Raw genomic sequence first — 12,994 nt, 5'->3', positions numbered from 1 at the left:
ATTTAAAATGTAAATATGTACCAGAAATACTGGGTATGAATGACTCCGAACAGGAGTCATTCGAGTTTCCAACAATATGACATGACGCTGGAATTTTTCTACTATATTGGTCAGTTAATGAACAAAATATAAACCAAACTATGGAAACTATAAATTTCATTAAATTATTTTTATACCTTAAGTATTAATTTCTGTTAGGATCCTAGATCCTGGATTATATTACACAATTTTCCCATGCCAGCTTCTGTGTAGTTCTATTCTGAATGAATCTCGTATGAATTTGGAAGAATTTTACAAATCAATGAACACCTTATGAACACTATTGGAGACAACGTTTCTACTACAATTGGGTCGTCTAATCTTCGGAACGATCCCAGTCCAAACATAGTTAACCCAGTGCAGGCGCGGATCCAGGATAACCATTTGAGGGGGGAAAAATTAAAAGTTGCTCTAAATTTTTCGTTTTTTTTTCTCCTTTTTTATATGAAAACTTTTCTGGATCCGCGCCTGACCCAGTGAAAGTTGTAACTGCCGAAAGCTTTTTCCCCAGGAAAGAAATCTCCACAACAGTGGAACTGTTACAGCAACAACTACGTAATTCTATTCAAATGAATAACAGCAAGGTTTACAAAATATTCTCTATGGAATCAAACTATGCAGTCCTTAAGTGTTGCATTTTTTCGATATAAACATTCGTAAAACTTCGTGTTAATTATGCATTGAATCCTTTGTGAAATATTGCTAATAAATATTTCTATTGTACACCACATGGGGAACAATGTAGCAGAATTTTTGCCCCTTGGCCTTTTGCATAAATTTGTATGATAATCGTTCGAATATATGGTTGCTGAGTTGACAGCCCTAGGTCGAGTTAACTCGGGACATTCCGGTGCGTAGAACCGGCTGTCGTGGGAATGTTCTTTGTAATAATTTATTACGGTTTAACTACGTAATACTACTTACATATAAATGCAATTAATTTGATTTATACATTTTAGTTTGAAAAAAGCAAACTCCTAAAATATGCTCTTCTTTGGTTTAAATTACTTAATAGCCCTCAAGTTAGACAGACAACAATATTTTTACAGCTGCCTATATAATATTATTATATTTTTTTTTCTTAAAAATATTATGATTTTCTACTTTTTTTTCCCAACCAAAAAGAGAAAAACTCTACTGCTGCATTTTCCTAAGACTCTCAAAAGTTTTAAAAACAAAAGAAAACATTTATACTATATAATTATTTTTTTTTATAATTTTCATAAATCACAGGTGAAAACAATTATGAAAAAGTAGTGAACGTGTTAATTGGATGAACTAAATATCACATATATATTGATTTTTATTTATCTTCTATAGTTTTTCTTTTCATTTTACATAATTGGCAAATATAATTATTATTCTTATAGTAACTAAGCAAAACTAAAAAGGGAAAGTAATTACAAATTGTCTAATACCGGTTTTGTAATACATTTCCTTTTAAGTATTGTCTACATTTCACTTTTCTTTAAACTATCGGCATGAAATAGTAGCTAAAATGAAAATTATTTTTCAAAATTTTGTTTAAAGATTTTTGTTGTTTCCTTAAGTTTTTATTTTGGTGTTGGTTTTTATTCCTATGTTTTAATTAGCATGTAAAATTTTTATTTTCAATTGGCTTTTTATTTTTATTTTGTTTTGTAGGAAATTTTAAAATGTGTATTGTTATTAATTTGTTTAACAAAATTTTCGATTTTCTTATCTAATTTCAAAAACTATAAAGAAAGCATTGATATATAATTTATATTTAAGTGATATTTTTCTATCTTTATAATGTATTATATGCTTGAATATTTTGTTTGTTTATTTATTGTTTAGATAAAAAGCCATCTGGTAAATCAAAAGATGAACAAATGGCCGAAAAGAAGCAAGAGCTAGAAAAACGTTTACAAGATGTAACAGGCCAATTAGGTACCAGCAAGAAGACAGCCAAAAAAGGTAAGCTTAAAAGGATATTATAAACTAGTAAAATAAGAGAACAATAAAAAATATTCTCTAAAATATTAAAAGTAATCGAACGAAATTTAAGCAAATTTGAAACAAAAAAAAAAAAACAAATTTTAAAAAATGTTTTTCAAAAAATAAAAAAACATTTTTTATTTTATTATTTTTTACTAGAACATTTTTTTAAAGTAAAAATGTTGTGAAAGAGAAAAATTAATAAGAGAAATTAAAAAAAAAATAGTAAAACTAGTAAAAAATATTGTGTAAACGAACACACCTTATTGTTGTACCTTTCGCCATGAGTGGTGGGTATATAAGTTTTCTGTTTGTAATTTTTATTTGTCCAGTTTCCATGAAGTATATATATTCTGGATCGTTATTGAAAGCGGAGTCGATATAGCAACGTCCACCTGTCCGTCTGTCTGTTGAAATCAAATTTCCGAAGCCTCTAAATAAGTTACATCATTTATTGATACACCAATATATGTATCTATAGTACCGGTTTGGTTTCTATTTAAATTCGGGAACATTGACCCACAAATGTCTGATATATAAGCAATAAAAACAAATTCTTTTTCACAAAATAAAATTTGTTTTGCCCAACATTTTTAAACAATTTTTTTTTGTTCACCAATTTATTGCACCAAAACTTTTTTCCAACAAAATTTTTTTTTAACAAAAATTATTGTCTTCATATTTATTATAAATTATACTTTGGTGAAGGGTACACTTACTTGTTTGTATTAAATTGATTAAGAGACAGAGATGTTAAAAAATCTTATCTTGTGCTGCTAGCGAGAGATTTCTTTATTAGAAATTAAAAGTTTTATACATTTTGTATTAATTGTTTTTTTATTTTTATTTTCCTATCATTTTAGACGAATCATCGAATAAAGTTGAAGCTGTTCAACCCGCAAATCGCCCATCATCTAGTTCAAGTTCTAGCGATTCATCCTCGTCCAGTTCAAGCGATAGTAGTTCTAGCGATTCAAGTGACAGTGAAGCAGGTTAGGACGCGTTTATTTATTATATATAATTTTGTTTTATAAATATTATTATTATGATTATGATTATTATCAAACTAAAACCAACTTCCCTATCTTAATACTACCTACCTACTACTACTATTTACCCTATTATAACTACAAATGAGAAAAAAAAACTTAAAAAATTCACTCAATTTCACATTTATTATTAGTTTTTTTGACCATATATTATTATTTCTTTTTAAAATTACAAATTTTTATTAACAATAATTTTTTTAAATAATTTTTACAATATTTTTTTTTTTAAATAATGATTACAAGCATTATACATACAATACATAAAACAATAGTTATTGAAGATAGTCTTTAAATTTTTTTTTGAAGTAATGAACATATTTTAAATATAAGAAAATATATAACAGAAATATATATTACAAACGAAAAAAGAAGAAAAATAGAAGAAAATGAAAAGAATTAAAACCAAGTTATGTTTAAAATATTTTGATTTATTTCTTTGTAGGGTTTAGCTTATTTTTTCCGCAAAAAGGGAGTTTATATTACGTTTTATTTCGTTTATTTATAGAATTAGAAATTCCATCCAATTTATTTTGAACTTAAAGAGATAAGTTAATAGAAAACAAACATACAGTTGTAGTTTGAGTTTAGTTTTTTTTTGATTTTCTTACTCAAATTATAAAACTCCTGTTATTATTGGAAAATTTGCTCTGCCACATTTATCCCTCCTCAGTTTTGTTTTAAGCTCATTAAGTTTTTTTATGTTTAAACAACAAATATAGGTTAGTGATTAGTAGTTTATTATTATTTTTTTTTTATACATATTAATTTTAATTTTTTTTTAAAATGAAATTTATTCTTCTTTCACATTTCTTTACTTTCTCTTTCTCTAATACTTTGTAGAATTTCTTTAGTGCTTGTTAAAGGAGTTATTCATATAATTTTTACATTTATTAGTCTTTGGAATATTATAAAGATTTAAAATTATGTTCTAAATATTTGTATTGTATAATAGAGAAGAACTAACACAAAACTAAAACACTTTATTCAAATCTTGTCAAAATCTGCAATTTTTTATCTGATTTATCACGTTGTCTTAGAAACTTCAAAGAATTGTGCAAAATTTCTTTAAGTGGTGTAGCAAGCTTGCTTTTAAAAAAGTTTGCCTTATTACAGGGTAACATTTTTAAAATATTGCCCTTATCTCACAATCTCAAATGGAATAAAATGAAAAAGACAGCAATCCTGTTTATATCCAAGTAATACAAAAATGTAATTTGTGAACAATGGCAACATTCTTCCAATAAAACCAATGAAGCAAGACAGATATCACCTTGTGATGAACTTGATGATATAAAATTTAACTTGCAATCAAATTGCAGAGTAAGCTGCTTATAAAATGCAAATTTCTTAAACTGTGATAGAATTGAGGACTAAAAAATGTAATATTTTTGACCTTTTAAAGGATTTTTTTTAATCTTTTAAGGATGACCTTTTAACCTTTCATAGAGTGGACTTTTTAAAAACAGATACTTTAAATGGAAATGAAAATGCTGAATTTGAGCGTGTTGCTTAAAAAATAATAGATAAAAACAAAAACAAAATTTTAAAATAAAAACAAAGGACAAAAAAAAAATCTCTGATAAAATTGAGAACAAAAACATTTGTTTACTTTTTTAGATTTTCACATTGTTGAATTTTTTCCTTTAAAAACACAAATGCAAAGTCCTGCGGAAAATTTCTTGTGCTTGTGATAAATTAACCCATTAAAAACCAAGACCATTTAAAATGAAAAATTTTTAGATTCATTTATTTATTTAAACTAAAATACGGTCAAAGAACATAAAAAATTAAAAATAAATTTAAAAAAAATTTAGGAAACGTGTTTTTGGGGCTGTACCTGAATGGGTACAATGGCGTAAAGTGTATGCTATTTTTATAATGTGTGAAAATTTTTAAAACATTACTTTTTCAACGGATTGTTCAGACAACCATCTTATTCTGTTATGACATTCACCCCATCGTAGGGGATTTTTTATCCTTTAAGGAAATTGGTTTCCAGGAGTAGTTGCGACACCAGAAGCCAGTGTAATTTGCATATAGGTCTCACCTTGTCAGTAGCATCTAAATTAGTGTTATCAGCCAAATTAACAAAACGTTTTATTTCATTGAATCTGTTCCGTGATATAATTTCGGAAATTTTGGAGTGCGAGTATCCTCGCAGAACACCCAATACATATCTTCTTTTGGCATAGAGCGAAATCCACTGTAAAGCAAAATACTCTAGAATATATTCAAATCTTCTGCGTTGAAGGATAAATTGAGTTTATTAGCTTGCGATGCATAAATGCAAGTCTGCTAAATGGTTAAACTAATAACCTTTTCCCATTCAAGTATGAAATACTATTGAACTCATTGTCCAAAAAAATAATTTGAGACATTTGAACATCGCATGGTCTTATTATCCAAATAGAATTTGTTTTGCTTGATCTTGAGGGCATTATTTTCTGTCAGAACATCTCAAGTGGAACATCATCGTCGCTATTACTGTCACAAAATACTTATATTTCACCTGGTACATGCAATCTCTAACAAAGTCGTTAGCAACACCTTCATCTTCATCCATATTACAATCCGGATCTGATAAAATAATAGCTATCAAAATTGTGGTGCTCATATTTTTCCAAAAAATCTAGTTTTTAAAACATTTGCATTAAAAACTTCACGTTTTGATGGTCTGAAAATCTATTTTAGCGTAAGAAAAATCTTAAAAAAAATAATACATATCAAGCCATTGTACCCAATTGGGTACACCGATTTTCCTAATCACACAACTTTGTCCCAAAAAATTATTTTTCTTATACATTTTTATAAAATGTACACATAATCACTCTACTTCACAAAATTATAAAAAACTCTTGCTTTCGTAAAACTGTGTTTGCTCTCCGCAGCTCAAATGTTACTAACCTCGCTAATATTCCAAAAAATGATATAGCATTATAAAAACAGGACAAAATATACCTTAAGGGTATTATTTTTTTAAAATTTTTATATGTGATGTTTAAAAGCACAGTGTGTTGAATTCAAAATCACAAAAAAAGTTGTAAAATTTATCTTGTTAAAAAATTTATGAGTATTTGAATATTGCCTTTTTTCTGTACTCAAGCAGGTACAATGGCTGGGAATGGGTTAAGGTCGTTTTGATGTCGTTTTCTTTTCGTTCAAAAAATAATTTCGCTTGAATAATTTTTAAAAGGGTTCAATTTTGTGGAACTATTAAAAATTATATCCTGCAACAGGGCAACATTAATTTTTTGTGGGCAAACGTTTATCCATTTAAGGCCAATGAGTTCAAAAAGGCAACATTTGTGACATAGACATTGTTTAAAAATCTGCTATATCTTAGAAACTTTAGAAATTTAAAAAAATTACCTAAAAAAAGTCATGTTGATTAAAATGACATTTAAATTAAAGTTTCTATAAGTTTTTAAAACATTTTTGAATTGCTGGACATATTAAAACGATTGTCAAATCATTTTATTATCAAACGGTCTGGTATGTTTTAAAATGCCTATGCAAAATCTTCTTTGATATCTAATCAAAACATTACAATTTGAATGAAGTACTTTTATAGGGCTTTATTAATGAAAAATAATTAAACTTCTAATATTTTGTTAGGTCTAGAAAGTAAATGTGCACTGCATATATGTAAAATTGTTTATGTATATCCAATAAAGCTGCAACACTTTCTTTAGTACTTAATTTATTGTATAATTTGCTTGCATTTCGCTGAATTTTTTGGAACTGCCAACACTTTAAAGTTGCTTTTTTTTAAATCTGTTTGGTTTGTTTTGAAAGCATGTGCTTTATTTTTCTCAGTTTATGTAAGATTTTAAACAAATATCCATTGAATCATCATATTTTTGGTATTTGGAGATGCGAAGAAAGTACTTAAAAAACAGGCTTTGCTCCATTTTAAACAAGTGCTTAATTTCTGTTTATTTTTTTAAAATTTTTTGTTTCTTTGGCAACCAAGTGCAGCATTTCTGTGAATCACTGCCAACACTTTGGCGACGTTGATAAAGCACTTTAATAACATTTTTAAAGCTTTTCAATCCTTAGACTATTTAGCTGACAAGCCATTTTTGATACTGCTCAGTTTGAGTAACTCCTTTTCAAACATTTCACTTTTTTCTTACTTCTTTTCTATATATTTAGTAAAGTTTTGCTGTCTTCTGTTTGTTTTATAATTTATTTTGCATTTACTCTCTCTTATTAAATTATTAAAAATTTAAATAATATTTTCCTTTAAACATTTAAATAAAATTATGCTGAATTTAAAATACTTTTTTAACATCAATTAAAAAAAAAGAAAGAAAATAAAAGAAAAGAAAATATAAAGGTTGTTTTTTGTTTTTTTAAACTGTATGGAACTAAGTTCTAATTTTTAAGTGCAATATGTTATATTCTGTTTTGTAATTATTATTTTTTGTTTAAACTATATTTAATATTTTGTTTATGATGTTTTCTAACTAAAAACAATAATTTTTGTTGACGGTCTGACAAATAATTTGACTAAATTATTTTCAAGTCATATTTTTTTTTTATTAAAAACAAAATAACTAAAAAAAAGCAATTTGTTAAACAAATTGCTTGATTAATGTTAATTTAAATTTGTATTACATAAAACAAACAAACAGCAAAACTTTACTTTAAATTTATAGCTAAACTCTGTCGTCTGTCATTAGGATTTTCTCAAACTCCTTTTACTAACTTTGTTTATTCTTTTAATGTATGTATTAATTAGTTTTCTTGAGTATTCTTTTATTATATCTGATTTTTATACAAAGTAGTTCATATAGATATATAATAACAGTTTAATAATTCTCCTTTTACTCTGTATTAATGCTTGAATCATTACTTTATATACATAGATTTTTTTTTTTGTATTAAACTACATTTTTAAGTTTTAACTTGTGTTTCTCAAGTAGTTGAAAAACCACCACAACAATAACAACAAACAAAATTTTTTATTTTAAAACAAAAAATTAAGTTTTTTTTGAAAAAAAAACACTGAAATAAAAAAATACCAATGTGAGTTACAAAAATCTAAAAAAAAAGAAAATCGTGAAGCAATTGTGTATTGGGGGCAGCCAATCATTCCATTTTTAACTATAATATAAAAAAAGAAACTATATTTTATATATAGAGCAGCTAAAAACAATAAAGAAATTGAATCAACACGTTTATTTAAACTAAAAATAAATTATAATAATATATATTTATATAGCAAAGAAAACCTTAACTCCAACCAACACAGAGCAAAAAAAGAAAGAAAGCTACGTTTTGATAACTTAAAAAACAAATATAAACAAATAAACAACAAAAATATATAACTTCATAATAATGATTAAAAGTTAATAAAATCGAATTGAAAATTAAAATAAAATTAAAAACAATACTTTCAAAGTTTTATTTGGAGGTGTATTTTCTCTAACATCTACGTTAAGTGTTACATGAAACATAAAAAGGGGAACATTTAAACGCTTATTTTGAATCTAATTTATAAGTAAAGAGAAGAAATTTCTTAAAAAAAAATCTTGTTTTTATCTATTATTAAAATTTATTAAAATTCTTTAAATTATTAAGCATTTTTTAAAACAATGACTAGATGAGATGTGGATGAAGATGAAATTTGTATACATTGTACATTTTAATTAAAAAATGTCTTCTTTTATATCGTATAATACGAATAACAAAGTAGCCCCCAGGTGGCAAGATTAAAAACTGTTTGAGATTTTTATCATAAATAATTCAGCAATTTGAGAAATTTACCTTTCACATCGATATTAGCAGTATTCATTCATGACTTATTTAATCACTGTTTCAAGCTAAAAAAATGTTTCAATTTCTAATAATCGAATCGAAGAACGCAATAGCCTCCCTGTTTTGATGAAATAAACTTTAGACCTTTTAAAAAGTCATTAGTTATATTATTGGAATTCGTTTCAAGCTAAATTTAGTTAGACTTTATAAAAGATCATAAGACGCATGTCAAAGATCAAAAGATCTGGTGGCAGGATGGTGGAAGTTGCTACTGCATAACTCGATTTTCATATAAAATAGCAAGACTACGGAAACATTTTATTTATGTACAAATTTCCATTCACATGTTTTATACTTTTAAAAAACTTTAACTTACAAAACTTCTTGTGACCAAAATTTTTTATTAAATTGTCTTTAATAATATTTTTTTTTAAATAAAACCCTTCATCAAAACTTATAAATAAAATTCAAAAATATAACGTTTAAAAAAATCTTCTCAAATTCTCTCTCTCAAAAAAAAAGAAGAAACATATTTTAAAATATTTCTTTTTTTTGTTAATAAATAGTACAAAACAATCTATAAAAACTATAATACAAAAAAATATAATAATAAACAGCGAAGTAAACAAAAAACGTGGCTACAAAACACAATCCAATTCATTATCAACAAAGTGTTTTAATAAATGTTAATTTTTTTTATAAAAAAAGAAATACAAAAAATAAAGTTAAGGTACGCGTTTAGTTATTTGTTTTTTTTTTGTTAAACTGAAAATTTCATATTTACAAATTCAAAATTGTAAAATATTTTTACAATTTAATTTAAATAAATTTGTTTGTTTGTTTAAGATATAAAAAAAATGATTTTTTATTAGTACACTTGCAGACAATGTGTAAAAAGTGTGTAAAGTTTAAACATTATTAAGAAAAATAATTTAACAAAAAGACATGATAATAAATACAAAAAATAAACTCGTTAAAATGCGCAAATTGTTATAAATTTTTTGTTTCGTAATACAGTTGAAAAAAGTGTGTGTAAATTTAGTTTAACAGAGGTTGATAAAGTTGAATGTGTAAAATTTGATTTGAAAGTAGAAAACCTTGAGTTGAGTAAAATAAATTTGGGGGTTTATTGCAGATTATATTGTAATGTGAATATTTTTACTTTGCCATGGAAAGGCATACAAATAGAAAATTTTAATCTTTGAGTCAAGTTAGGAGTAATTCCACAAAATATTTTTGAGCTGAGGGGGGAGGACTATATCTGGCGCAAAAAGAGACCTACATAATTTTAAATTCTTTATTGGAGCAATTAAAACTAAATTTTCAAATGTTTTTCTCTTTGCCAAATGCTGTCTCTTTATCCTTCAAATACATTCGCTTAATACTAATTCTAATTCATTATACAAGTTATTTTGAATCAATTACACATCTCTTTCTCCCCATTAACAAATTAGAATTTCTAATTTTTCGAAAAAGTCAAAAAGAAACGAGCAAAATATCGCTCAGGAAATCTAAGGCGACATACTGACCAATTTGAAATCAAATTATCGAAAGGAGACATTTTGAAATTATACAAACCTAGAATGAAATCACTCAGAAACCCCTAGTGGTATTCAAATTATACTTTTCGAATCAAATCAAAACCCATAACCCTTAGGCGTTATTAAATCGAATATGTCTTTTATAGAAAATTTAAATTTTATAATTCCTTTTAAAAGTTTTTAACAATCGAATTACGCTTCTCCGTCTCCCCTGGGGTATATATTCTTTTTCAAAATCAAATATACATATTCCATAAACAAATTGCATTTTCTAATTTCTCGAAAAAGTTTTTTAGATTTTTTTTTCAAATAATATTGAAAACAAGCGTACACACACTTTAATTAATTAATTTTTTTTTTAAATTTTCCTTAAAAATTCCAGGCGGTTTTATTAATTTCTGTTACAATTACTTAACCACGTTTAAATAAAAATCTTTGTTTTTATGGTATTTTTTGACTTTTTTGAAATTTATTAAAGAAAAAACTAATTTATATTTAAAGAAAACAAAAATTCAATAAATTTAACAATATAAAACTGATAAAAAAATGTAATATGTATATATATTTGTTTTTTTAGCTTAAGACACAATATAAGTAAAAAAAATATTTAAAAAACGAAAACAAAAGAAACTATAACCCAGAGCAAAGCTATAAAACTGTAAAAGTTTTTCAGTAATTTTGTTTAAAAACGCGTTTGATTTATTTTTCGGCTGTCGGCTTTCCCCTTTACACATTGTTTGCACGTTTTTTTTTCAATTAATAAAAAAATAAAAAAAAACATATTTTTTTTTTGACAAATGAACTGGATCAAAACTTTATTTCAACGTACAATTTTGAAATTGTAAATTATATATAAATACATTAAAAGAAAAATTAAAAAAATAAAAAAAAAATATTAAAATTAATTTATAAAAAATTCCCCACAAAAAAAAATGATAATTGTTTTATGTAAAATTAAGCGTACTATTTTTTTGTATTTTTATAATTATTGATGATTTTTTTTTTTATTTTTGCAGCTTAAATGATTTTTAAATAATTATATAATAAATTATACAAAAAAAGTAAAGAAAAAATCATAAAAAAATAAAAGTTTGTATTAAAAAAAATCTTAAAAAAAACCACACACACATTACTATATGTTGTAGCTTATTCGTTAAACAACAATTAAAACAGAAAAGCCTCGTCCTTTTGCTCGAAATATTAATAGAAAATTGAAAAGAAAACTAATTTGACCAATTTATACAAAAAACTAATCATTTCATTTACTGGTAGACTTTCACAACAAACCAACCAACCAACTCCATTCATTTTTCTATTGGTGTAGTTAAAAAAAATTTATAAATTAAATCATTCATAACCATTACAGCAAAATAGTTTTATAAAAAAGAAATCAGTCATTTCTATGGAAAACAAATTCTTTACAATATTATTAAAAAGAAACTTAGCTAATTACATTTTTCATTAAAGTGAAAATGAAAATGAAAAACAATTTAAGGGAAATTATATATATAAAAATAATTAAAATTAGTTAACAGTAAAAGATTATGTAAAACGGAAAATTATACAAACCACACTTCTAAATAAAATAAATTAAAATAGTAAACAAATATGCAAATTAAGAGAAGTCATTAAAAAGTACTTTTCTTTTAATATGAAACAAAAAGAAAAACAATCAATTAAGTTCGATAAAATATAATTTTCTTTACATAACTTTTACTTTGTTATATTATATTGGCGTGACTATGTTAAATGTAACATGCAGTAGAGAAAAAAATATCAATTAGCTCATTGAGCTCAGTTAGAAATGTCTCATGGGAGGAAGACTCACTCCTGCCATATAAAAATTTTAAAACTTATTTTTTAATCCTCAGTTGTGTTGTATTTTTCCACTTTTCTAAGATATGAAATCTTTGAAATACAGAGTTAAATTTTAAAAAAAGGTTGTTCAATTTTTAAAAGTTAGAAAAATGTGTTCGTACTTTTTAAACAAATTTCCATACGAATTGAGTTACAAAATTTGTACTCGTACATTTTAGTTTTCGAATCGAATTACATCTCACGATATTTCTTAAAAAATTTATTTTGTTTTAACAACTTGTTCTAGAACACATTCTTGAGAAAATATTTGGGGCTAAAATTTTTATAAAATGAAAAAATTTTAGTAACAAAAGAAGTAGTCACTGCTTTATTGCTTACAATATGAGTATTTTTCGAATAGAATTACGCTGCAAGGCTCCTGGTTATAGTTTATTTAAGCGACAGTTTTGAATTTTTGGGATTTTGCTGGATAATTTGAATATATTTTGAATCGAATTACGCTGCTAGGCTCTTGATTATAGTTTATTTAAGCGAAAAATTGTTTTGAAAAGAAAAATTTACAACAGTATCAAATGGGAGGCTTAGAAAACTTTGCATTTGTATAAATTATACGTTATATGAAAATTATATCTTCCGAAATCCACCTAAAGGTTAGTTCGATTTGAAAATATTCGAATTTGTATAAATTATACAAAACAATTCGAAAAATGTTTCCTTAGAATCAAATTATGCCCTAATTTTCATAAATTATACATTGTTTATCTTTCAAATTAAATGACACAGTTACCCCCGGAATAACATCATTGAATTTGAATCAATTACATT

General features: G+C 25.0%; 1 protein-coding gene across 8 annotated transcripts in view; it reads left to right on the top strand.

Moving 5' to 3' along the window:
* LOC135959133 (homeotic protein female sterile-like) overlaps positions 1–12,994 on the top strand; it is a 36,740-nt gene that overhangs the window by 15,552 nt on the left and 8,194 nt on the right. For all 8 annotated transcript variants that reach the window (XM_065510171.1, XM_065510169.1, XM_065510170.1 and 5 more), the window contains exons 7-8: positions 1,858–1,977; positions 2,862–2,990. In XM_065510171.1, coding sequence (XP_065366243.1) covers positions 1,858–1,977; positions 2,862–2,990 — 249 coding nt within the window. The remainder of the gene's footprint in view (positions 1–1,857; positions 1,978–2,861; positions 2,991–12,994) is intronic.

Source organism: Calliphora vicina, chromosome 4 (assembly GCF_958450345.1).
Source record: "Calliphora vicina chromosome 4, idCalVici1.1, whole genome shotgun sequence".
NCBI lineage: Eukaryota > Metazoa > Arthropoda > Insecta > Diptera > Calliphoridae > Calliphora > Calliphora vicina.
This window is presented reverse-complemented; position numbering and strand designations above follow the sequence as displayed.